Genomic DNA, 24,554 nt, shown 5'->3' on the forward strand with positions numbered 1-24,554 from the left:
AAAATATGGAAATCTCTTCAAGGAGATGCTTTTTTCTGCTGATTGTGAAGACAGAGACTGTGCTATACTGTGAAGTTCAGGTCTACTAAATCACCACCATATCTAAATATTGATAACAAAAATGAGAGTTTTTTCTTGCTAAGAAGAAGAAAGCTTCCTAATATTGAGTCAAGCCATTGGTCCATCTAGCTTGGTATTATCAATCTTCGACACCAGCCAATGTCCAATGATCAGACATTATGTGTCAAGGGGCTGTCAGGAGAATGCAGGTCATCCACAGGTCAGGAAAATGACTGGGCAGGGGGGACGTATGATACTGGATCCATAACCTGAAGGGGGATCCCCATAAGTGGTCTTGAGAGGGGCATCACAAGGCACTGGCTCAAACTCAGGGTTTTGAAATTTTCTTATGGGTCAACATGGCTACCTTTAATTTTTGAATCTTTTCTTTTTCTGGCTCTCAGGGATGACAAAACATAATTTGGTCAATGTCAGGGAACTGCCATTGGTTCAGGGGCGAGAGGGGAAAAGCCGGATGGATTACAGAGAGCCCCCAAAGATCGCGGGAAGCAGCACTTCCTCAGTGGAGGAAGGTAGCCCCGCCTCTAGTGGAGAGGAGATGCAGGGGGCGGAGGAGGCAAGGCGGTGCCAGGACACCTTGCCGGAGCAAAGCGGGGAGGAGGGAGGTCCCCCGTTACCCAAGTCTTCCTTGCGCAGAAAGCTTCCGTGCAGAGAGGGGAGGCGCAGACTGGGCGTCAAGAAACTACTCTGCTGGGGAAGGTTTAAGGACCGCCCACTCTCAGATTCTGCCAGTAAATGAGCAAGACACGGAATACAGGCGCTCTGCATTCTAAAGGTTTTTATCACTAATAAGAAAGCTTTAGAACACACTTCTGAGGCATATTGCCTGATTGCTCTCGAGCAACCAACCGACACCTCTAACAGTCAACATTTCCAGAATTACAGATAGGATATATAACATTTTAAAAATGTATCCATGGGCTTTGTGATAAGATTTCTTATTTTACCCAGTGGTATAGTTCAGCAAACTTACGTTACAGGGTGTGTCCAAAATGTGGTGAATTTTGACAATACCAGCTGAATTTTGTGAAATCTTGACACTAGTTATTTACTTCACGGTTTTTTGGGCATACCCATGCTAATCCTGACAGAAAGATATAGGTAACTACCAGCATTAAGCATTGGATCTCTAGTCTTAGTCATTCAATTCCCCCCCCCCCACGCTGTGATTACCAACATGTGAGGGGAAGATTAGGGACAGTGGCTCCTCCCACACTTTTCCATTGGTGTCCCTGGCGCACACACACACACACACACACACACACACACACACACACACACCTCTTCTGCAGCCTGCTCTACCCAGGTGAGCTCCCTGCACAGTTAAGAACCCTGGAAGATCAGGGGGAAACCACAGTTTTAATTCTTGAACTTCTTGCATGTTCTGTTGCTGATTTGGTCATCTTTCTGGGGTTTTTTTTGAAATTGTAAATCACCCTGAATATTATTATTATTCAGGAAGACGGCCTAGACATTTTTTAAAAAACAGTATTTTCATGTTTCTTTCTGAATATTATGCTGCTGAAGCTCTGGAACTGAGTAGTGTAAGGCTTAAGCATGCTTCAGTTCAAAGCACCCAGAACCATTTGCAAAACTGGATTAGGCTTTACCAACTGCACTGGCTCCCGGTGGAGTACAGGGTCAGGTGCTGGTTTGGACCTTTAAAGCCCTATGTGGCCTTGGACCCATGGACCACCTCTCCTGGTATCCCCTGCAGGGGACCTTAAGGTCTATAAATAACAATACTTTGGAGGTCCCAAGCCTCAAGGAGGTTAGATTAGTCTCAACTAGGGCCAGGGCCTTTTTAGCATTGGCCCTGACTTGGTGGAACGCTCTGTCACAAGAGACCAGGGCCCTGCGGGATTTGACATCTTTCTGCAGGGCCTGCAAGATGGAGCTGTTCCGCCTGGCCTTCGGCTTGGACTCACTCTGACCCCTTATATGGGATTTGACATATAAATTTTCCCTTGGCTTTTTGGCTGGCCCATGTAGGACCAGCATGGATAGCTGGCTCGGGTGAATACCGTATTTTTTGCCCTATAGGACGCACTTTTCCCCCTCCAAAAATGAAGGGAAAATGTGTGTGCGTCCTATGGGACGAATGCAGGCTTTCGCTGAAGCCTGGAGAGCGAGAGGGGTTGGTGCGCACCAACCCCTCTTGCTCTCCAGGCTTCAGGAAGCTATCCCCCCAGCCCGGCAAGCTCCCAGAGCGATGCCAAAGCTGCGCGCATCGCTCTGGGACCCGTTCTGGGGGCTGGGATAAATTTTATTTATTTATTTATTTATTTATTTATTTATTTATTTATTTATTTTCACATATCTTTGTAGAGTTTTATGTCTTACTAAAATCGCAAAACCTTTGCCATTCAACTGTAACCTGGCGGGGGATAGTATACTAGCTATACAAATAGTCCGCTGCCTGCAGTACCAACAGTTTTAGTGCTGTTCTCCAAGCACTGAACAAGACTAGTGGTTCTTAATTTATTGTTTGCCAGTAGATCAAAGCTCAGACTGACAAAGCTGAACAAAAATATTAGCGAACTTTAGCTAATGCTCAAAATGTATTTTCTGAGAGAATATCAAATAAGGTCAGTAAAAGTGTGACCTTTATTTCTAGGTCTTTGAGGACATTTAAGATTCTTGGGAGCTGAAATGCTTTAAGGAAAGTTTGATGGGTACTGACTACAGTAGAAATATGCTCAAAAATCTAAATGTAGAGGTTTTAAGTTAGATGCTAGAGTTTGAGAGGTACTGCTTTGTTTACCAGTGAAATGCATAACTGTAGGTTCCTGGTACTTACACTAGGCCTGACCAAGCCAAGGGCTCCACATTGCCTACCAATCAGAGGGTGCTTTTCCTTTAACCTTCTTGTCTGGATTTTCTGGATTTAAGAAGAACTCTGAGATCTGAGGGTACACAGCCTCGGGCCAAGGTCCCAGCCTCAGTTTGAGTTCCAATTTCAAGCCCTGGTGTCCCTTTGGGATCCTCATTACAGCTAAACTTAGGGCTTTTTGGGGGGGATAGAAATTGAAATATGCAGGCTAGACCCTTAACATGCCCCAATATCCACAGAATGATATCCTCTCATTTATCAATGCATGCATGAGCAAAAAAAAAAAAAAAAAATCAAAGATGTTTTATCCAGGTCTACAAGTTTCTCAGAGACAAGAGACTATGTTAAAATAAATGAAGAGATTTCCATTAGTTTTACATGAATTCATCAGAACACTGCCTTGCTCTTTCCGTTTGCTGATCTCCGTTTTCTGCTGTCTTTTGTCTTCTTCAGCCCATAGTGAACTGCTGACAAACTGCAAAAATATCAAAGAAATAAGCTGTTCTCAAGACGTAGTAGGAAAATTACCATAGGAGTAGTCTTTTGTAACTATTGATTTCAGATTACCCAAATCTCAGATTGTGAAATGAGTAAAGGGAAATAAGAAATGGATTTTCAGAATTAGAGAAATCTCTTTAGATATGTTTCAAATAGGTTTACAACTCCTCCCTGAAGAACATGTTTTGAATAAACCAAAGGCTTGAAATTAGAGTGCTTTACTCAGCACACCAGTAACCATGCTTCATAATACTGTAATCAATTTTATATGTGGTTCCATGCTTTGTACAAGGGAGGCATTCATTCAGTTTTTCTGTACACATACATTATTAGGGAAGAAAATGTACTGAGCAAAAAAGCCCGTTAGTCTGTGTTCTAAACTCCATGGTTCAGATCAATGGTGGTTTGGCAACTGGGTCTTTCCCTGGGGCTCACACTCCTTCCCTCTTTCCCTTGTGTTTGGATTTCCTCTTCCACTTCCTGATTTTTGCTACCCATATTTTGCTGCCACATCTGAGCTGGCAAATTGTAAGTTTGTAAACTCGTTTCAAAATCATTATTTGAAGACACTGTGCTAATTCTACTTTGCCAATGTAGATGTCATGGCAAGCTATGACTGGCGAAAACATAAGACGTGGAAATGGGAGGTAATAAGTCAATGGACGCTCCCAATCACCAAACTCTGATTTGGCACCCAAGTGGAGAACTTCATTGATCAATCCTTGTTTGTTTCATACTCCTAAGGTCAATCCTAAGGTCAGTGAGCAAATAGCATCATCCTAACTTTGTATAGCTTACAAATTTTGTGTACTACTCATATTCTACATGTCACATCTTAGAATAAGATAATCTGCATGGTCAGTCATTTTAGTGGCTAACAGTATAGCCAGTGATTCTCTGTTGCTCTTTTATGAAACCACTGGGAAATGAAGCCAAATGGATGGGTGCCTATGAGGTTTCCCCCCCTAAAATGTCTAGTTTGGTTCTTTTCAATAATAATAAAAAATGTCTGTAGAATGACCACCTACTACATGTGGCAGGAAATAAAAATTAGTGTAGCTCTCTTGAGTTTTCCAGCTTCAGGCTGAGTTCCCATCTTTTCTCCCTCTATCCCAAGAGTGACATTTAGAGTGAGTGTCACCCCCTCCCCTATTATAGACCGCAAACAATTATTATCATCTTACTTCTGGCTGGCTCACAGCATCCATAAATAAAGTGATTACTGTTATAAACAGTGCAAAGTGTATGCATGTCAAAAGCTCTTACTATTATTTATTTTTATTTATTTTTTTGCAACTAGTGCTCTGTTGAAATTAGACCATCCAGCAGAGAAGAACCAGTCTGAAAAAGTACTAGGAAACTTGCCTCAAAGGGCACCTTCCATTTGGCTCTTGAAGGCAGTAGAGAGCACAACTGCTGATGGCCTGAGTGGCAATACAGATGTTTTCAGTGGTATTCCCCCTTAATGTTACTCGGAGTAGACTCACTGAAATTAACGAGCCTGGCTAATTTGCATCAGTTAATGCCAATGAGTTTACTCTGAGCAATACGTAATGGAACACCATGACACATTAAACATGAATGCATGCAGGAACAAAGATTTGGAACTTGGTTACTCTTTCACCCTTTATTCCAAATCCCTCTGTGTACCCTGAAATATGAAATGGTGCATTTCAGTGGTGCTCCATCCTGTGGGTTCTGTAAGTAGTCCCCCTCATAAGCCTGTTTTTCTGTCATGTGTAGCAATGCAGACGCTCGACTGGCAATGTTGATGGTCGTGTTTTCCTTAGCCATGGCTACTCTTGGAACCAGGGGAGCCATCTCACCCTCAAGATTGTGGGTTCCCGCTGTCGTAATACGAACGTGTGATGTGACAAGCACATGCCTGCACATAGTGCATGTGATGTCGCATGTCCGCCTTGCGGCAGCCGTTCCTCTTCCTCCTACTCTCCACAGCCAGCGAAGCACCCTTTTCTGTGGGGAGGGGCTCACACTCGGAGGCAGAGAGACTCTGTCTCAGCGTCCAAGCCCCTAACCCAGAAATGGTGCCTCACCGGCTGGCTGTGGAGGACAGAGCTGAATTTCTTCCCTCTCTGAGGCAGTGCCACTGCCACCTGCTGGCTTTGCTCATTGACTTTGTGGGTGCCTGACCCTCACAATTAGATTATTGTGGGTGCCCAAACACCCACGGCTCCCTGCAGTTGGCTCCTGTGCTTGGAATTGTGCTACAGAAGACCACCAAGCTGTTCCTGTGCTTATTGACATATTTATTTGAAAAAGAAATCACAGATAGCAAAAATAGTCTGCTATCTTGCACAGTTATTTATTTCAAGAAAGTGTATACCCCTCCGTATCAGCCATGTTCTCGGAGCTGTTTACAATTGAATTAGTGGGAAACTGCTGGATGTTCACTGAATTATTGTGTGTGGTGACTCCCCTTTCTCTATTCTACCATATTCTTCCACCTTTCTGCTTAAATCTTTTTCATAAACCACTTACTCGTTCTTTAATCAGACTTTGGCTCTCATTGCTGCCAATGCTAAGCCATTGCTTTCAGCTGACAGATAATACTTTTGTTTTGATCATGTCTGAATGCCAGCTGTTTAAGGCCGACTGAATATTCAGGTGTGATCTCTCTAAAGCTGCGCAGAAATTCGCCGTTATTTATGTAGTTCTCTCTCTTTTCCATCAAACCAGTATGAGCTAGTGCTGCTGGTGAAACTGTTTGATCATTCCCTTACATACTCAGCATTGAACTTATTAGCTACTTAAGAAGGATTGGGTTGGTGAGTTTTCACAGGGGGAATTCTATCTTCTGTAGTACTCTAGTGGGAAAATAGATCATGAGCCTCTAAAACATATGTGCGCCTCCATTGTAAAAACTTCAAGCTCTTTGCCATTTAATTATTTGCTACCAAAATTAAAAACATATTCAAAACTGCAATGCTTCCCTTGTGGCACTGATGGTCGGGGAACACTAGGGATAGTTTTACGGTTACCATGAGAATCCAGCACAGGGGAAAACAAAAACATCAGTGGAGTACGAGTTATTAAAGTCCTGCCTGCTGATTAGCCATTTGGGCTGCAATCCAGTATTCAGTTAGAGGTGCTTAAGAACAATTGAAATCAATGTGCTGGATTGCAGCATTGCCCTCCAGTGCTATAGATCTAGCAACAGAAGCAACATTATGCATCTCTTTATCCCTGGAGGCAAATCCTCTCTCTAGTTTCTTACTTTCAGTGTTGGAGGCTGGAAGTTTGCAGTGCGGCCTTGATGACGTCGATGGGCCCAGAAGGACCGTAGCATGTAGTGAATTGTAATGGGACCATAGCTTTGCCCCCTTTCTATCCCAGACAGTGCTACACGAAGAACAAATAACAGACACTCAAATGTCCTTATTTTCCAGGGACAGTCCCGGATTTACAGAAGCCGCCCTGGTTTCTGATTTGATCCCGGAATGTCCCACTTTTCCTTAGGACGTCCCTGTTTTCTTTGGAGAAATGTTGGAGGGTATGGAGTTATGCGGCCCCCGCGCCAAGGCGATAAGTAACTATACATCCTTAAGAAGACATCTTAAGGCAGTCCTCTAGAGCAGTGTTTCCCAACCTTGTGCCTCCATCTGTTTTTGGACTACAATTCCCATCATCCCTTGCCACTGGTCTTGCTATTCAGGGATGATGGGAGTTGTAGTTCAAAAACAGCTGGAGGCACAAGGTTGGGAAACACTGCTCTAGAGGGAAGGTTTTTTTAAATGCTTAATGTTTTATTATGCTTTTATATATGTTGGAAGCTGCCCAGAGTGGCTGGGGCAATCCAGTCAGGTTGGTGGGATATAAGAAGAAGAAGAAAAAGAAAAAGAAGTCCCTACTTTCATCAGAGAAAGGTTGGAGGGTATGAAATAACATATTACTCTCACCAGGAAGCCAATCTACGCTGGACTGATTTTGAGGGTTTGTTTCTGGTATTGGGCCTGTCTCAGCTTATCAAGGACCCAATCCATGTGACGAGACACAACCTTGCACAAGTCTTTGCAACAAACCAAGGATCTGTTGGTCACTGGTCTGTTGGTCAGTGGATTGTAATAAATCCATTGTCAGGGCGGACCATTCCCTGGTGGGATTTGGAATGTCACTGGCAAGGGGGTTGCATCCCTGGAGTCTGAATGAAATCCAGTGGACTGGATTGCTCTTCTGGACTTCTTTGATGACATGCTGCTTCTTTGATTGCTCTTCTGGACTTCTTTGATGACATGCTGCTGAAGCCCTGGACTCCCTGTGAAATGGTGGTATTGGAGATGGAAAGGAAGAGATACTGGAATCTGCAATTCCTGTACCAGAAGGCAGTCTAATACAGATAGATGCTGGAGATGTAATGCTGAAAAGCGCTTGTTGAGGCATATGATGTGGCCGTATCCAGTGTGCTATATACTTTTTGGTCTGAAGCTGTCCATATGTGTGTGTCTTCCATGTCCCCTTTTCGTCTTGCTTTGTTTTTCATATTCTTTCTTAAATCTGACTTTAACAAACAAACATTATTGCCAATGTCTCAACATGTGAAGATACACTAGGCTTTTTGGAGTACTAAAATTTAATGATGGCTAAGGACTATGATGCTTTTGAATTATGGTGTTGGAGTAGACTCTTGAGAGTCCCATGGACTGCAAGAAGATCAAACCTCTCCATTCTGAAGGAAATCAGCCCAGAGTGCTTCCTGGAAGGACAGATCCTGAAGCTGAGGCTCCAGTACTTTGGCCACTTCATGAGAAGAGAAGACTCCCTGGAAAAGACCCTGATGTTGGGAAAGATGGAGGGCACAAGGAGAAGGGGACAACAGAGGACGAGATGGTTGGACAGTGTTCTCGAAGCTACCAGCATGAGTTTGACCAAACTGCGGGAGGTAGTGGAAAATAGGAGTGCCTGGAGTGCTCTGGTCCATGGGATCACAAAGAGTCGGACATGCCTAAACGACTAAACAACAACAAGGACTATGATCAGTGATCTTCTTGTATTGTTACATGTGTTCTTCCTTTTTTTGTCACCTGAATTTTTAACTTTATTTCAAAATAAATTCCATGTTGTTGTTGTTGTTTACTCATGAACAACTGTATGAATCTTAGCACTAATAGAAGCTTGCTCCAATGAGGCAACATCTGGCATTTGATGTGCATGTTTATGATGCATTATCTTTTCTTGGGTGCTATTGCAGGTTTTAAGCTGCAAATCTATTTAAATGGAAGTAAATCCTAACTAATTGAACTCATCCTATTGAATGAGTACGTATGCACCATTAACCCCGTTGTGGAACCAAAGTTTAACATCTAGAGCAAAACACGGGTCTAATATTCAGGCAAATTCAAAAGAGGATAACAGCTGTGGCAGCTTTTGGGGACTGTAGGCAGGGTTTTGTTATTTTTAACTTAATTACCTCATGTGGTTTCTCATGTTGAGGTTCTTTTAAAACAATAAATAGGGTGGTTTATTTGTAGAACGGTCTTGTTCAACACATCAAACTTTGTCCAAAGTCATTCCAGAACTCTGCTCTGTTCTATTCTAGGGATGTTATTAACATACATATGCCAAACAAATGGGGTGTTTATCGATTACACACGTGTGCTTGTGCAGTTACACACCTATATGTCATGTGCAGCCTACTTTCTTTTGATTATGACTTCTACCCCAACTGCAGCCATGCCTTAAAGCATTTGTGATGTGCCAGTATGAAGACCAAAGGCGTTGAAAGGTGATCTGGAAATGTACTGATCATTTATTTCTTTATTTCACTTTCCTTAGAGTTTGGCCACAGAGTTGCAGTCTAGTGTGAAAGAGATGAGAACGCGAATCAGATGTACTAAAAAAATGCAAGAAAACAAAAAATGCAACAGCGTTTCCAAAGCGTCTGTTTACCGAGCCCAGCACGTGGCAGCATCTATCCTTAACATTTCAAAGACTGATTTAGACAATTTACTTGATGTTGAGGATGATGAGGTAAGCTACCAATAACACCTGGTTTTGCTAAAAGGAAGCCGCGTCTTTTGCTGGTGTGGATTGGCATAGCTCCATTTAACTCAGTGGGCTGTAGCAGTGTCACTTAGACTCTATAAATTTATTCCCCTCTTTCTCTTCTTCTTCCTCCTCTTCTGATTTCTTACCCACCCTTCACCATAAGGCTCCGCCAGTGCAATAACAAGATTAGACTGGGTGTGTGTCATGGATTCTTTAGCTAAGATTCTATGATTCTATGTATGTATTGGGTTGTTGCTTGTTTGTATGGTTTATTCTTTAGCCTTTTCTTGTTCCTAAGATGTCCCTCAAGGCAGCGGGATTTTTCATTGGGGTTTCTTCCGGAAGCCTTTCTCATGAAAGAGCATAGCAGAGGCTGAGGACCAGAGTTTTCCAGGTTGACAAGCCCCATCTGCCCCTCATTTCCCTCCACAGCACATGCGGAAACTGCCTTCTTGATCATTGGACCCACTATTGTTTTCATCTGCTCGAACCCGTCTTTGCACGCAGTTTACTTCCAGTAATGGATTGTAGCCTCAATTTGGGCCCTTCTGCATGTTTTCTTGATCACTGTGCTCTGGCCCTTCCCTAGTTTTTTCTTGCCTGCCACCACTCAGAAATGAGTGACAATTTAAATGCAACGTATTTCATACCCTCCAATTCCAAGTAAACTATTCCCCCAGTAGTAAGTATGGCACTCCAGACACAGAATTGATCTTTGCCTCCTTGGACAGAATTGAGTCCAAAATGACCCCCCAGGCTGCTCACCTGGTCCTTTAGGGGCACAGTCATCCCATTCAGGACCAGGGAGGCCCCCACCACCACCTACCTGTCCATCTCCCCCAGAAACAGTACTTCAGTATTTTTGGGATGTGGGCTAAATCTATTGGGAAGGGTGAACCGCTCGTGAATAAATGGGCAAGGTTTAAAAGAACTTATTCCACAGATCCTTGGGGAGTTTGGAGTTGTCCCTCAAATGCATCCCCCATGCTAAGCTCCAAAAGCCACATGTTTTGTGATAGAAGTTCTGTAACCACTGACTCATCAGCTGTGGAGGTCCACCATTTGTGCCTTGAGAAGCCACAGACCTGACATCCAAGTTAACAACACGGTGGAGCTATACTGAGGGTTGGGACTGCATTGAAGAAAGCCCTGCTCAATATTGCCTGGGACAGAAAAGTCTTCTTTCTCTACTTCTTATATCCCTTTAAATGTTGCTGCTAGTAGACAGGGTGATCTGGCTGACAAGGGGTGGCAGGCCCCAACTTCTGCACCCTGTAATAGAGGAATTGTTGTGCACCAGTGTAGTGTAGTGGTTAAGAGTGGTAGACTCGTAATCTAGTGAACTGGGTTCGCGTCTCTGCTCCTCCACATGCAGCTGCTGGGTGACTTGGGCTAGTCACACTTCTCTGAAGTCTCTCAGCCCCACTCACCTCACAGAGTGTTTGTTGTGGGGGAGGAAGGGAAAGGAGAATGTTAGCCGCTTTGAGACTCCTTAGGGTAGTGATAAAGTGGGATAGCAAATCCAAACTCTTCTTCTTCATCATCAATATTTATTTATTTTGGTGTGTGTTTTTAGGAAACACAACAGATGAAAATGGAATATGAAAGCGACAAAGAATGGATGGGCTACTTACAGAAGCTTCTTGAAGGACAGGTGCTTGGTTTTTGCTATATCATCAAGTATAACCATGGCTATAATTTGTTTATTTCATGGCATGCAATTGCTTATCTACCGGAAAGATGCGGTTTTTACACAATATTGTCCAGAAAATATATGCTGCACTTGCTGACTTCCTCAGCTATGGGAGAGAACACTCTTGTTATCACCCACCTTTGACAGCTAAGATGGGGAGAGTTCAGTTCCCAGTGTGAAGAAGGCCAAAAAAGTGTGGGAATCTCATTTACCTCCTTCCTGTATTTATGGGGATCCTTTCTATTGAAAAAGGAGAACTTCTTCTAAGGCTATTTGCACGGTAGATCTGGAGTGATTTCCCAATTCCTGGTGGGAGAGGAGCCCGTTATCTGAGTAAGAAACAGAGTGTTTCTCTTCCGAGGAAATGGCTGGTTGGTCCAAAAGCTCTGCTTCTCACTCGCCTACCGGGAGCCCTTCCTACAGAGAAATCATTGATAATAATGATGTCAGGTGGAGGTCCCTATTTGGATTTCCTATTTTCCAATGGGAAGATGCATTGGCCAAGCCAAAAGCGGTGATCAGTGCACATCTCACCTGGCCTCCCGTGATGTCACCTTGCTCCCCACTCCTAGTGGCACTTGCAAGGTGAGAAGCCACTTGGTGAATACAGCAAAGGAAGACAGGCGGAGGGGCTGGAAGAAAATGTCAACCCTAGCTAAATTCAGCCCCAAGTGAACCATTCCTGCTTACGTTTTGGGGAAAGAAAGGAAGTTGAATACCTTAGGCAGAGTTCACCTAAGTCTGAGAGGCTCAAGTACAGATTTAATTAAAGCGCATTTCAGTATCTTTTTACAAAAAATAAAATCTATTGAAAATTTTCAAGGGTGTTTCCTAAACATCCTTTTCTCTTAAGCTTTTGAGACTTCGCATGAGTTGGAGGAAAGGTTAACACCATATTTGTTTGAGCTAATGATAGGTAAAGGTAAAGGTACCCCTGCCCGTACGGGCCAGTCTTGACAGACTCTGGGGTTGTGCGCCCATCTCACTTAAGAGGCCAGGGGCCAGCGCTGTCCGGAGACACTTCCGGGTCACGTGGCCAGCGTGACATCGCTGCTCTGGCCAGAGCCAGAGCCGCACACGGAAACGCCGTTTACCTTCCCGCTGGTAAGCGGTCCCTATTTATCTACTTGCACCCGGAGGTGCTTTCGAACTGCTAGGTTGGCAGGCGCTGGGACCGAGCAGCGGGAGCGCACCCCGCCGCAGGGATTCGAACCGCCGACCTTTCGATCGGCAAGCCCTAGGCGCTGAGGCTTTAACCCACAGCGTCACCTGCGTCCCCTTTGAGCTAATGATACATATGGAAAATAGAACATCTAGGGAGACAAGCCTACATCTCGGCAAACGTATTAATTAAATTATTGAGTCTATCTATATCCATGGTGGAGAGAAAAGGATCTGTTCCCTCATACGTCTTAGGAAAAAGATTTTTTTATCATGTGCCTTTAAAGTTAGTAGTTGATATGGACACCTGAGGAGTTCATGGGTTTCTGTGACCTTTTACTATGGACCTGTTTCCAGTCAATTCATGTTTTCCTCACAGCCAGACAGCTGTTTATTACCGTGTCTTCCCGCATTCTCTACAATATTTTCTACTGAGACCTCAAGCAGCTTGTTAGTGGGAAGTAAATATTGATTTGGCATCCTGTCAATGCAGAAAGAATGAAAAAATTTCCACCAGAGGCCCCTCAAACATTTTCCTATCGACATTTTCTGGGCAGAGTGGAAGGCTGCATAGAGGATGACAAGGCTGAGACTAGTTGAAATCCCTGAGGGGTCCATTGAGACTGCCGCTGTGACCTGTGTGATACTTTTTCTTCTCTTTCAAGTCTTTTTTTTTTAATACACACACAAGTCTGCTGGGATGCTCCCCTCTTGTAAGTGATCAAGGGCAGCTTATTGGCAGGTGAGAGCCCTGCTTTTCTAGTCATAGCCAGCTTTTGTTTCAAGATGGCTGACAACATAAACTGGGTTTTGAAACTTCTTTCCTGTGTAGTATATTTATCCTCCCAGTTCTGCTAATGTGTCTCCCTAATCCAGGGAGAAACTGTCCTACGAAGAGAAGAGTCTGTTTATGACAGATGCGCTGCAGTATTTATTGCACAAATGTCGTAAAATGCACATGCGATTTCTCTTCAGAAAGTGAAAAGGGGGGTTTTTAAAACGGTTTGGGAGATTTGTGGAAATAGCTTTCAATCTGTGCACCCAGTTAAAAGCAGCAAACATTTTCACCATAAATGAGATCAAAACTTAAAATCCAGTGTTACAGTGATGGCTGATATTTATTTATTGACTGGCTGGTATTTAATTTATTATCAAAAGGTTAAAGGAGCGCCAATACTTTCATTGCCCAAAAATCCCAGAAATGCAAATATCCAGTCAATAGGAAGTATGAATCAGGCAACCGTTTTATGGGGTTGGTGCCTATGTAATTCTGGTGATACATTAACTGTGGTTAAGAGACTGGGAGCTGATGACACAACTGAGAACTCACTCTATACTTTCCCTTTTGCTCATTGCTTCCTTTCTTCCTTTGTGGCACAAATTCTGCCATCCTTCCTCTGACCACCTTAACCCTGGCTAAGTGTTACTGTCACTGATGTTTGCCATTATCAATGCTAAGCAGGCTTCTATCATAGGCAGGATCTGAAACTGTAGTTAAGCAGGGGCTCCGGTTAACAGTAATGCTGACGTAACACAATATCTGGGGAAGACAAAAGAGGGAAGGTGGTAGTCTCAAAAACTCTTAAAGGTAAAGGTAAAGGTACCCCTGCCCGTACGGGCCAGTCTTGACAGACTCTGGGGTTGTGCGCCCATCTCACTTAAGAGGCCAGGGGCCAGCGCTGTCCGGAGACACTTCCGGGTCACGTGGCCAGCGTGACATCGCTGCTCTGGCGAGCCAGAGCCGCACACGGAAACGCCGTTTACCTTCCCGCTGGTAAGCGGTCCCTATTTATCTACTTGCACCCGGAGGTGCTTTCGAACTGCTAGGTTGGCAGGCGCTGGGACCGAGCAGCGGGCGCGCACCCCGCCGCAGGGATTCGAACCGCCGACCTTTCGATCGGCAAGCCCTAGGCGCTGAGGCTTTAACCCACAGCGCCACCTGCGTCCCACTCCATAGTTAAAAGTTCTCCAGAACTTTACCTCTGCCAGTCTATACGATAGAAAGATCAAATAGAAAAAAAATGTTTTCTGTATCCTCCTTTTGAACTTCTCACCTGGCCATTAGTGCATAACTTAGTTAGGCAAAGTTTTAGGTTTCCGGCTGGAATCCACGTAATTTTGAAAAGGCAGGATCTTTCCTGCATCCAGTGGGACTTCATGTCATTTATAGCATAATGCTATTTCTTTGGAAGCAAGCCCTATTGAGTTCAGAGCTTACTCCCACATTAGTGTGTTGAGAATTGCAGCCTTTGGAGATGATTCAGATCATACTTCTGCTCATTTCTCACCACCACCAAGTGGGAAGCACATGGCTTCGAACTCCCAACTACGGGCTCCAAAAGTTGACTGTGGATTTACAATGGCCCTTGTTCTGTCTTTTTGCCATGGCTTCCCAGCATGTTTAGAAATAGCAGAATGAACATAACGTTTGTTCCTCAAGCATGCCAGTGGACATGTGATGTTCTACATGGAAGCATTGACGATGGAAGAAAATGGAAGGCAGCCCTAAATCACAACAAAACTTCACAAGCCTAAGCCAGATAGCTGCCTTTTTGGCATATACCTGTGAAAGTGAGGGTAGTATCATATGTTGCAGGTGCACATGGAAGATATTGAATACTCCTTCTCTCAGCGGACCAGTACCGCAGGCACCCGCCCAGTTTTGTGGAGCCAGGCTGACATGAAAACTCCTGCCCGTTCTGTGGAGGCCAATAAGCTTGGAAAAGTTAGAGCCCTCTTGTGTCATTTGCGTTTCCCATCCAAGATGTTTACGTCCGTTTTGTGATCTGCTGGGCCACCTTCCCCCACCCCCACTTCCTCCCCACCCCCTCGCAGAATGTCTTGCAGCAAAGTACATGAGATCACTTAATACCGAAGTTTGATATAGTGTCTTCTTGTGCCATTGAGCCTGGCCTCTAGAACATAATTGCCCAACAGTATTGATTTAATTGCCTAGGTTTATTTGTGGACTCCTAATTATTGACTGGAGGTAAATTTAATGGAGAAACCTTTATGAACACAGGGAAACTGCTGCTGTTGCTGTTATACATAAATGAACAGCATCACATCCCTTTGGATCATTTTTCAAGCTAATTTTATTCCACTGTGACAGTATGATAACATTTAAAATGTCATAGACGTTTTATTTTTATTGCTGACATGCACCGTTTTAGTACTACATTAGAATTTGGGAGGGAGCAGTTTCATGGTGAGCACTGGTTGTTCTTTATTGTCATTTAAAGATTCCCCCAGAGAGGAGTCGTAAACCGGGGCACACCTCGTAGATGTTGCATCTCCACCTGTGTTTCCTGTATTGCTGATACCTAAAGGGGACGGGATCTTTTCTGCCTAAGGAAATCATCAATAATGTTGCTGATTAACAAATATAATATTTCTGGGCAGTTGCTGAACAAATATATCTGCATAAAGTGATCTCCCCCCGCCCCGGCCCATATGAGTGAGATTACAGGCAGAGTGGAGAGAAAGCTTCCAGCGAGCTCTTGTTTCACCTAATGGGCTATTAGAGTCTTTCTACGGAGCAATCCTATCCTCGCATTACCCGTGTTGGGGGTGCAGGGGCGACATATGCTAGCGGAATGGCTACCATGTTTCGCCCAGGAGAGGAGAGGAAGCATGGACCTTCGTATGAGGCCAAGGAAATGCAACCGGAATATATGACGGTGGAATAAACACAACAGAGGCACCCACAACGTCCCCGTATACATTGCCAGAAGCCTTCAATCAGGGACTCTGCTGGCATCAGCGCATGCCATCCATGCATTGGGACACGCACATGCCTCTATCCCCATGCACACTGAATGCAGGATGACATTGCAGCATCCTCAGTCCCAATGTCTCAGCCAACGACAGCACTTCTACTGCCATTCCCTTGGCCGGCTCCACATTCCACTGGCATATCTGGAGTGTCACAGTAATGGTGCTTCTTGCTTTCCACCGGTGTAGCAGGGCTTCCGCAGAATCCTATAGCCTCCTACTGGACCTTCAGTAAGGACTGCGCCTTTTGTCACCAAAGTATCTATGGATCACTTACAATACCTTTGGTCCTCCTGATGTTGGTGAACTGCAAACCTCATCATCCTTGCCGTTGGTCCTGCTCTCCGGTGCTGATGGGAGTTGGCCTTCAGCAACATCTGGCTGGAGAAAGTTCTGCATCCCTGGTTAATTGGCTTTCTGCCCTGCTCTTCTGTTGAAAAGTCTCCAAGAGCGGCTTACCTATAGTCAAAAGAAGCCTGCCAAAAAGGCTTATGAACCAAAGGATATGACGCAAAAGGAAAATAGGAAGAGGGGAAAAAGCAAACTGGAACCAATTCTTAAAGTCACATCGTTCTTATAATTTCAAGCTGGAATGGAAACGCGTATCCATATAGCTCAGAAAGCCTTGGGGAAGGAAAGAAAAAATGAATGGGTCCCTCCAATGCATAACATTTCTTAAAGCACAGGGAATGCAGAGTAATCAATGACCTCCCATGGCACAGATGCACACAGAGTTTATGGAGAAAGACTTGGTTAGGAGATCTATTACGTGGCATACCTACGCATATACAATGTCCAACGTACATTTCTCCAGCTATCCATAATCAAAGTAACCCTTTATATAGTCTCACTTCTGTCCTTTAAAAAGTGAAAATATGTATTTGTAAACCCTTGTTGTTGAAGAGATGCTTTGGGGGCGGCAGGGTGTGTGTGTGTAATATAGCACTGTGTGCTGAGGATGAGAACCTAATGAAAGAACCCGGCTTCTGTTTAAACCATTGATATTTGCAAGGCTGACTTGTAAATAAATATTTGGGTTTGGAAATATAATGCCTGGCTGAGATGCAGGAGCCAGGACACAGCAGCCAAATCACAGATGGTCTACTGCTTAAGCCCTTTCCCCTTGCTTCAGCGCTGCAGAACTTACCTTGCAGCAGAAGCTAAAGGTCACCTGTTAAAGGGCTGACCAATATTCTTGCTTTGCCTAAAATGCCGTCACTCTAATTAAGAGGCTCTTTATGTGTGTTAAGAGGACCAAATGTCAACCCTTGCTTCTGCCAAGTCAGGGGCAGGGTGGAGGCAAAGTGGTGCAGGGCAGATCTGTGGCAAGAATTTGGGGGGGGGGGGCGGTGTTTCTACTATCAAGTGGTATATACATTTTACGAAAATGCATACATATCAGTAATACCCATAGTCACCCTGTTGCTTTGCACAAACATGGCGGCACTCCCTGTGTGACTCTTTCCTTTCTGTTTGCTGTTCCCCCCTGCCTTGCAGGCAGAAGGATAACAAATGGGAAATCCATAGCATAGTGCAGTGTCTTATCAGACACCAAACATTGCTGGATCTTTAAGGACCACTTCATATGAATCTTCCATTTTTCTTTCTTTGCTTACTGTAATCTATGACCGTTGGAATTGGGTCATGTGAGTTTTTTTATTATGTACCAAACCTGCCATTTTTCTTACTACCACCAATGCTTAATTTAAGCAAAACAGATCATAAGATCAAAGATTGGGAGGGGGCCAGTTAAATTAAAAATTGCCCCCTAGTTGTAGCTGCCCTTTGAGCTGTTTCATGGGACTTCCCTGTCCCTGGAGACATTTGCTAGCAGAGTTACTTCTCTGATGTCTGCCTCCTTTCTCACGAGGCCTTGCTCTCTTGAAACCCTCAGAGAGCAAAGCTTCTAGTATCCTTACATTAAAGGCAGCTGAAATCTGTACAATAGGCAGCTCGTGAAGAATCGGCATCACCCAGCACACAACGCAACCCCTGTTCCCTTCAAAGCAATCACAAACTTTGGTAAAACTGTTTTCTGTTGCTCAGGGTTGTCTTTTTCAATAAGGTAATATGAGCTCTGCAGTGATGTGGCTTATGAAAAGCAACTGAACGTTGCATCACACAAAATTAGCTGAATAAACAGGTTGCAGTGTGAGGCACAAGGTATCCCAGTGGAGATATGCATACCATCTCGACGGACCCTGTCAGGCCATGCAACTGTATAGGAAAGGGATACAGTGGTGCCTTGCAAGACGAAAAGAATCCGTTCCGCGAGTCTCTTCGTCTTGCGGTTTTTTCGTCTTGCGAAGCAACCCTATTAGCGGCTTAGCAGATTAGCGCTATTAGCGGCTATTAGCGGCTTAGCGGCTTAGAAAAAGGGGGGGGGAGCGAAAAAAATTGCAAGACTCGCAAGACGTTTTCATCTTGCGAAGCAAGCCCATAGGGAAATTCGTCTTGCGAAGCGCCCCGAAAAACGGAAAACCCTTTCGTCTAGTGGGTTTTTCGTCTTGCGAGGCATTCGTCTTGCGGGGCACCACTGTATTTCCTTACAGGTTAAGAACTTAATTTGTTCTGGAGGTCCGTTCATAACATGAAACTGTTCTTAACCTGAGGTACCACTTTAGCTAATGGGGCCTCCCGCTGCCGCCGCACGATTTTTGTTCTCACCCTGAAGCAAAGTTCTTAACCCGAGGTACTATTTCTGGGTTAGCGGAGTCTATAACCAGAAGCGTCTATAACCTGAAGCGTCTGTAACCTGAGGTACCACTGTACTGACTTAAAATTTTAATTCAAATGGGAAACTCTGAAAACTATTCTTTGCCAAAGCTAGCGGACTCTAAATCAACCTGTCCTGCATCAAATTACAGTAATCTGTCAAACATCTTAAAGTGGGCAAACTGCAGGGGAAGTGGGGGCAGCAAAGGACCAGAGTGAGAGGCCTAATCTTTACATTCTGTCACCTCAACCAAAGAAGTGTGTGTTTGCTTATGGTAGGTGGAGAGGGTGAATATATATACAGTCGTACCTTGGATTCTGAACGCCTTGTGAGTCGAACGTTTTGACTCCTGAACGCTGCAAACCCAGAAGTGAGTGTTCTGGTTTGTGAACGTTCTTTGGAACCCAAACATCAGGCAGTGCTTCCACGGCTTCCGATTGGCTGCAGGAACATTGGCTGCATCTTATCAAATTTGTCACTCCCTGCCACAGGAATACACATTTTTATTCCTTCATTGTAAATGCCCTGGGTAGAGACCAGGCCTAAGTCATAAAATATATGAACTCTGGGCCCACCAACATTCAGCCTGGTCCTTCCATTCAAACAGCTGTTTAAGAGCCATATCTCTTTGATTTATGCAACCTGAATTGGTGGCTCTTGCCTTTCGTGCCCCATATCGTAGATGGCAAGCTTGCAGGCAGGATAATCTGTAACTATTGTCAATTAAAAAATCATATATGCAGGTAGAGTGATGCTTGGAAGCTGATAGGCCACTGACTGATTGGGGTTCCACCAGAAGCACTGTGGGGGAGCCCTAGTATTCGTCAACCCCAGCTGTCAATCAACTTGCACCTGAGCTGGTTGGTCATTGGATACATGCCCAGTGCCCACACCAAACACATTTGACCCTAATCAATAAAGTTATGGCCTGGTTTTTATTCATGGCCTGCTTCCCCTACACTATGCATACGAAGCAGGCATGCCAACTCTAGGGGGCCAAAGGCACCTTGGCCCCCTCAATATTTGTTTGAAGGGGTCAGGCCCCCACAATTTCCAGGTGCCCCCGTGTATGTTGTGCGTGTGTGATGTGACATGCACAATGCAAGTTCATTGGCTGGCTCCTCCAGCCTCCTGAGCCGTTCCCAAGGCATGCGGGTCATACAAGTGATGTCACACATACTAGAAACCCCCCCCCCCCAATCTTGGGGGCAACCTGGTGCCTCTGATACTGAGCTAAAAGGGCTTGTACTATGACTCAGTATAATGTAGCTTCCTATGAGAGAGAGTAAACATTTGGGCCTCATTGATAGGATTCTGTAGGGTGAGCTCTTTTTTTTCAGGAATTATGAACACACAGAGGAAATCTGTATATTTACTAACCCATTAATAAAAATCTGGCAGGCCTCCACTGAAGATGAAGACTGCAAAGATGCAGTGCGGAATGTATGTCTATAAAGAGAGCCAGATAAGAACATGGACACATTCCCAGAAGCTGATAAATGTGCAAGACATCTGCAACATTTCAAGCTCTCTTATCCTTGATTGCACTGAATGATTAAGATAGAAACACCTCCTTAAAAATCATTTTACAGTGACAAAGGAGCCTTAGAATGTAGTGAACAGCAGGTAAAATACAGAATGATATGAGCCCAAGACAGTGGTAAAGTAATCCATTCATCTAAAGGGGAGTGTTATTAGGAAAAAATAAAGATGCCTCAAAAGTAAATATGGTCTGGGTGGTGACAGACAGGTCTGAGAAACTTTGAAGAATGGAAAGGATGGCGGTTACCCTATACATAACTACATGAAGAGGGGGAAAGCATAATGTAGGGAAATGATATTTACAAAGTCACATGTGAACTGCATTCCATGATTCCCACTGGCTCAGTATTCTTTGGCACAAGAAACCTTAACTGCACACATGTTGATGTGTTTTTCTCTGTATTAATTTATTTTTCTCATCTGTGATGATTTGAGTTAGTCATTTGCTTATGTCCCCACATACAACTTTTTCTTGTTCTTAATTCATCTATGAATACTTAACTGGAGAAGAAAACTTCTTTAAAAAACAAACAAACTCGCATATCCTTATTTCTGATATTGGTCCATTTGGATGTGTGGCCTGCAGCGAAGGAAAGGTCTTAAACCCCCCATTGTGGGAATACCTCTGCATCTATAGGGATTTCTAAGCAAACCCCTTTGCCAACCTAGCCTATTTTGTTGAGGTTAGCAATCTTCAGGTACCATGGGTTGGTTCCACAGGTGCAAGCAGAAGCCCTCATCTGCAAATGAAAAGACTTCCTCTGACTTAGCACAAAACCTTTGTGAAAAAGAAGTGAAATTCAGTGGAGTGCTTCTGTTAGCACAAGACATTGTGAAATATTTTCCGCAGCGTCTGCTGGTACAAAGTGTTGCACAAGGACTTGCAAAACATCTCAAGAAGATGCTTGTGCTAAGTCTGTGTTGAGTGAAGTCTTCTGCTAGTGCTAACTGCTGAGTGTTATCTGTCGACCAAACCCAACCTTCTCAACAGAATGACTTTATATGCTTGATATGTCCATCTGTCATTACATGCTGCATCTACCTTGACCTAGGCTCATGCTTGAGCATTTCAAATCTAGCCCCTGGTGTCACTTTTGCCATATTTGCTATTTACCGTTTCTAGCTCTTACCAGAAACCTGGCCCACTTTGTTGAGGTTCATAGCCTTTGGGGCCAGAAAAGGTTGAATCCTCAGAAGTCCTTCTGCAACTGAAAGGCTTTTTCCAGACTTAGCACAAGATTTCACACCTGTTGCGTGGCCTGCTGGTGGAAATCACTTTCTTCCTTCTCAACATCATAGTGAGCTCACAGAATTGGTGTAGATTTAGATGCTCACAAGCAACCCATTCACGTGGTGAAAAACATTTCCTTTCCGCTGTGGACTGTTGCTCTAAGGCAGCCATGTCTAAAGACCTTTTGGGGGGCCTAATCCGGCTTGCCGGTCTGTTTAATCTGCCCCTGTGGCAGTTTATCTCCTGGGGCAAAATCCTAAAAATACCTCAACAACTTCAACCTTAAACAAAGCTCAACAACTTTGGAGTAAAATCCTTAAAAAAGCTCAACAACTTCAATCCTAAAAAAGGTTAACAACTTTGGTTGGCCCTTTGGTTTTTGGCCCTCACGGCCCTTCATCAGATCTGGCCCTCTTTGAAAAAAGTTTGGACACCACTGCTCTAAGGACACAAAGACTGCTGACTTGCCATGTGACGAAGGCTTTCTTGAGAATTACAGCCATCCTGTGAATAATGTCGTTTTTCTAACTTTGACCATAAAGTATAAATAAAGTCAGTGCAAGCTTGTCCTGCGCCCACCCCGAAGTTTCCTTTATGCTTACGTTTCCCAATAGAATCCTGATCTGTGAAGGGATTCCCCCCCCCCTGCATTTAGTCCCCAAAGTTTCACTGGATGCCTCTGAAAGCATTTGCCTAAAGTCCGAGGAGCTGTATTGATAGCTCCCTCTCTCCCTCTCCTGAGAGCAGTCAGCATGCAGTGCTGCGTCTACTTATAAGTGCCCCAGAGATGACTGTAACCTCATATTGATCAGCTGATTGAAGATAAATGACAGAGCTGCTGGTATTGCAGATTACATCATTAACATGGTCAGTAAACCATGAATTGTTCAATAAGGCGTTTATCTTTTTTCATTTTATTCTGCTCTTTTATCATTTTTATGATAAGGAACAGTTACACACACTAATCAGGAGGATCCGTTTTAGGTGAGAACGGACGTGGGCAAGTGTGCCAGTGTCAGAACTAAGTGAAATCTAATGGCTTCAGAACACTTAGTAAATGTTTTTTAGCTGAAGAAAAATATAGGCTTCGCTGATCATTTTTCTTACTCTGCTTCTCTTTCAGTTTCCTTTTGCTTCGTATTTAATGGATGCAGTGCTGGAAAAACTAAATGAGCAGAAAAAACTGGCGGAAGAATACAGTTCTCTTGTGAAACAAATGACCTAGGTGTTGTTGAACAGAATCTTGAAAAAGAGAAAGGGGACTCTTCCCCCTCCTGTTTTTGGTTTTGCACTTTGACTCCACTCCCGATTTTGGCTCATACTAACGACCAGTTCACAATCTGTCGCAGCAGGTGCATTTGCTGCATTCACAAAAAAGTACAGCAAATATGAAAAGGAAAGATACCCACCAATGTAGACATAGCAAACGTACCTGTTCTCATTCAGTGTGAAGCAGCCATTGGCAACCTTGCCGTCAATGAGTCTTCTAAGTAAACAGGCGTAAGATTTGGCTGTAGATCTCCCTTCTTGTTTGCTAGCCACCTTCTACACAAACACATTTCTAAGCATTAGCTGCAGAGCCATTTGACACTGGTTATGCTCCCAAGTCCAATGGAAATAGTGTAAGCATTTTGCAGAGAGATTGCCTTCAAGCAATTAAAATTTAAATTTATTTTGCCAGTAGAAAGTCTGGATAAAGCAAGATGCAGTTGCAGAGGTCGTCTTAAGAGCAGTTCCCAGCAAACATGCCTGGAGTTGTAGTCCAAAAATGGTAGAGGCTGCATCACACAACCGGCAATGCCAAGCACAATCCATTAGGAACTTGAGCAGCTTCTTTTCTTGAACAGCTCCTGATCATTTGAATGGTGTGTGCACAGGAAACCCCCTAGGCAACTGTGCCATACATTCAGAAAAGCAGGAGTACAAATTTTAATATAATTCATTAAAACTGAAGTTAGTGTCCTTTGAAAACCCTCAATTATGACTAACCTAATAGACAGCTTCTAAATTCTCTTTTTATGTGAAACAACAACAAAAAGAATACAAGGCATGGTTAATGAAGCATTTTTAGCCACCATTCAGCAAACATGTGCTTCCTATTGTTTGTTCGTTTTGTTTTTTTACTGTGAAAGAGTGCATTAAGTGTGCAATGTATTTAATTGTATTTAAGAAACATTTTGTTTGAATAAATGATTTTGAGTTGAACTTTTTATCTAGGAAATCCCTGAAAAATTATGTTTCTTTTTGTTTCTCCGTCCCTCTGTCTCTCTCACACACGTAGCTGTAGTAACATTTTGTAATAATAGAACTATCAGTAATAGGCTTGAAAATAGAGGTGCATAGATGAGCACGTATTAACCTTACACCTTTAGGACAAGGATAGCAAATGTGGGACCCTCCATATGGTTTGAGCTACAACTTCTAGCTCCCTGACCACTGGCCATTCTGGCTGGGGCATCTCACCACATTGGCGACCCCTGATTTAGGGGATTACAACTGTGGACAGGTGCTTAAAAGGGTCTCTTAGTTATGTGGGAGCTGTTTCCCATGGAATCAGGAGAGCACATGGCATGAAATAAATTCCATGTTAGAGACCCATGCCATCAATAGCACACCCGTGGCTGGGTCAAGAAAAAATACCTCCCACACAACAACAATAATATTTAAAGACCCGTTCGATTATTTCCTAAAGAAGATGATCCCTTTAGAACAAAGGTACATTCTTAGAGTACAGACAAAATATTCAGCTACTGGTAAATTGCTTCTGTGTGAACAAGATTCTGAAGACTGCTTGACAACTTGTTCTAGTCTTCCATATAAAGTATTTTCTTTTAAAATGCCTTTGAAGATATGCTCAAGGAAATGAAACAGTGGTGTGCCTTATTGGTTGGTTGGTCAACGGAAGTTCCAGGTTTAACACTTGGTATTTTCTTCAAGGACTTTGGCACGGAAGAATGGGGCCACCCATTCAATTATTTAATTAGAACAACACCAGAACACTTATAAACAGCTGCATACGTGA

The 24,554-nt window shown here is 43.8% G+C and overlaps 1 protein-coding gene and 1 long non-coding RNA gene across 4 annotated transcripts in view; one reads left to right on the forward strand and one right to left on the reverse strand.

The window, feature by feature from the left end:
- Nucleotides 1-23,742, forward strand: part of CNTLN (centlein) — a 168,007-nt gene extending 144,265 nt beyond the window's left edge. For 2 of the 3 annotated variants that reach the window (XM_079959168.1, XM_079959169.1), the window contains 3 exons: nucleotides 9,203-9,397; nucleotides 10,992-11,069; nucleotides 22,656-23,742. In XM_079959168.1, coding sequence (XP_079815294.1) covers nucleotides 9,203-9,397; nucleotides 10,992-11,069; nucleotides 22,656-22,757 — 375 coding nt within the window. In that variant the 3' untranslated portion in view covers nucleotides 22,758-23,742. Of the gene's footprint in view, nucleotides 1-9,202; nucleotides 9,398-10,991; nucleotides 11,070-20,160; nucleotides 20,386-22,655 lie in introns of all 3 variants that reach the window. The other variant, XR_013834310.1, reaches the window with a different exon arrangement.
- On the reverse strand, nucleotides 17,388-20,153 carry LOC307206652. The gene is made up of 2 exons (XR_013834459.1): nucleotides 18,594-20,153; nucleotides 17,388-18,287 (listed from the first exon to the last, which is right to left on the reverse strand). It is a non-coding gene; the product is annotated as an uncharacterized lncRNA (long non-coding RNA).
- Nucleotides 23,743-24,554: the final 812 nt, after the last annotated feature.

This window comes from Podarcis cretensis, assembly GCF_951804945.1.
Source record: "Podarcis cretensis genome assembly, chromosome: 17".
NCBI lineage: Eukaryota > Metazoa > Chordata > Lepidosauria > Squamata > Lacertidae > Podarcis > Podarcis cretensis.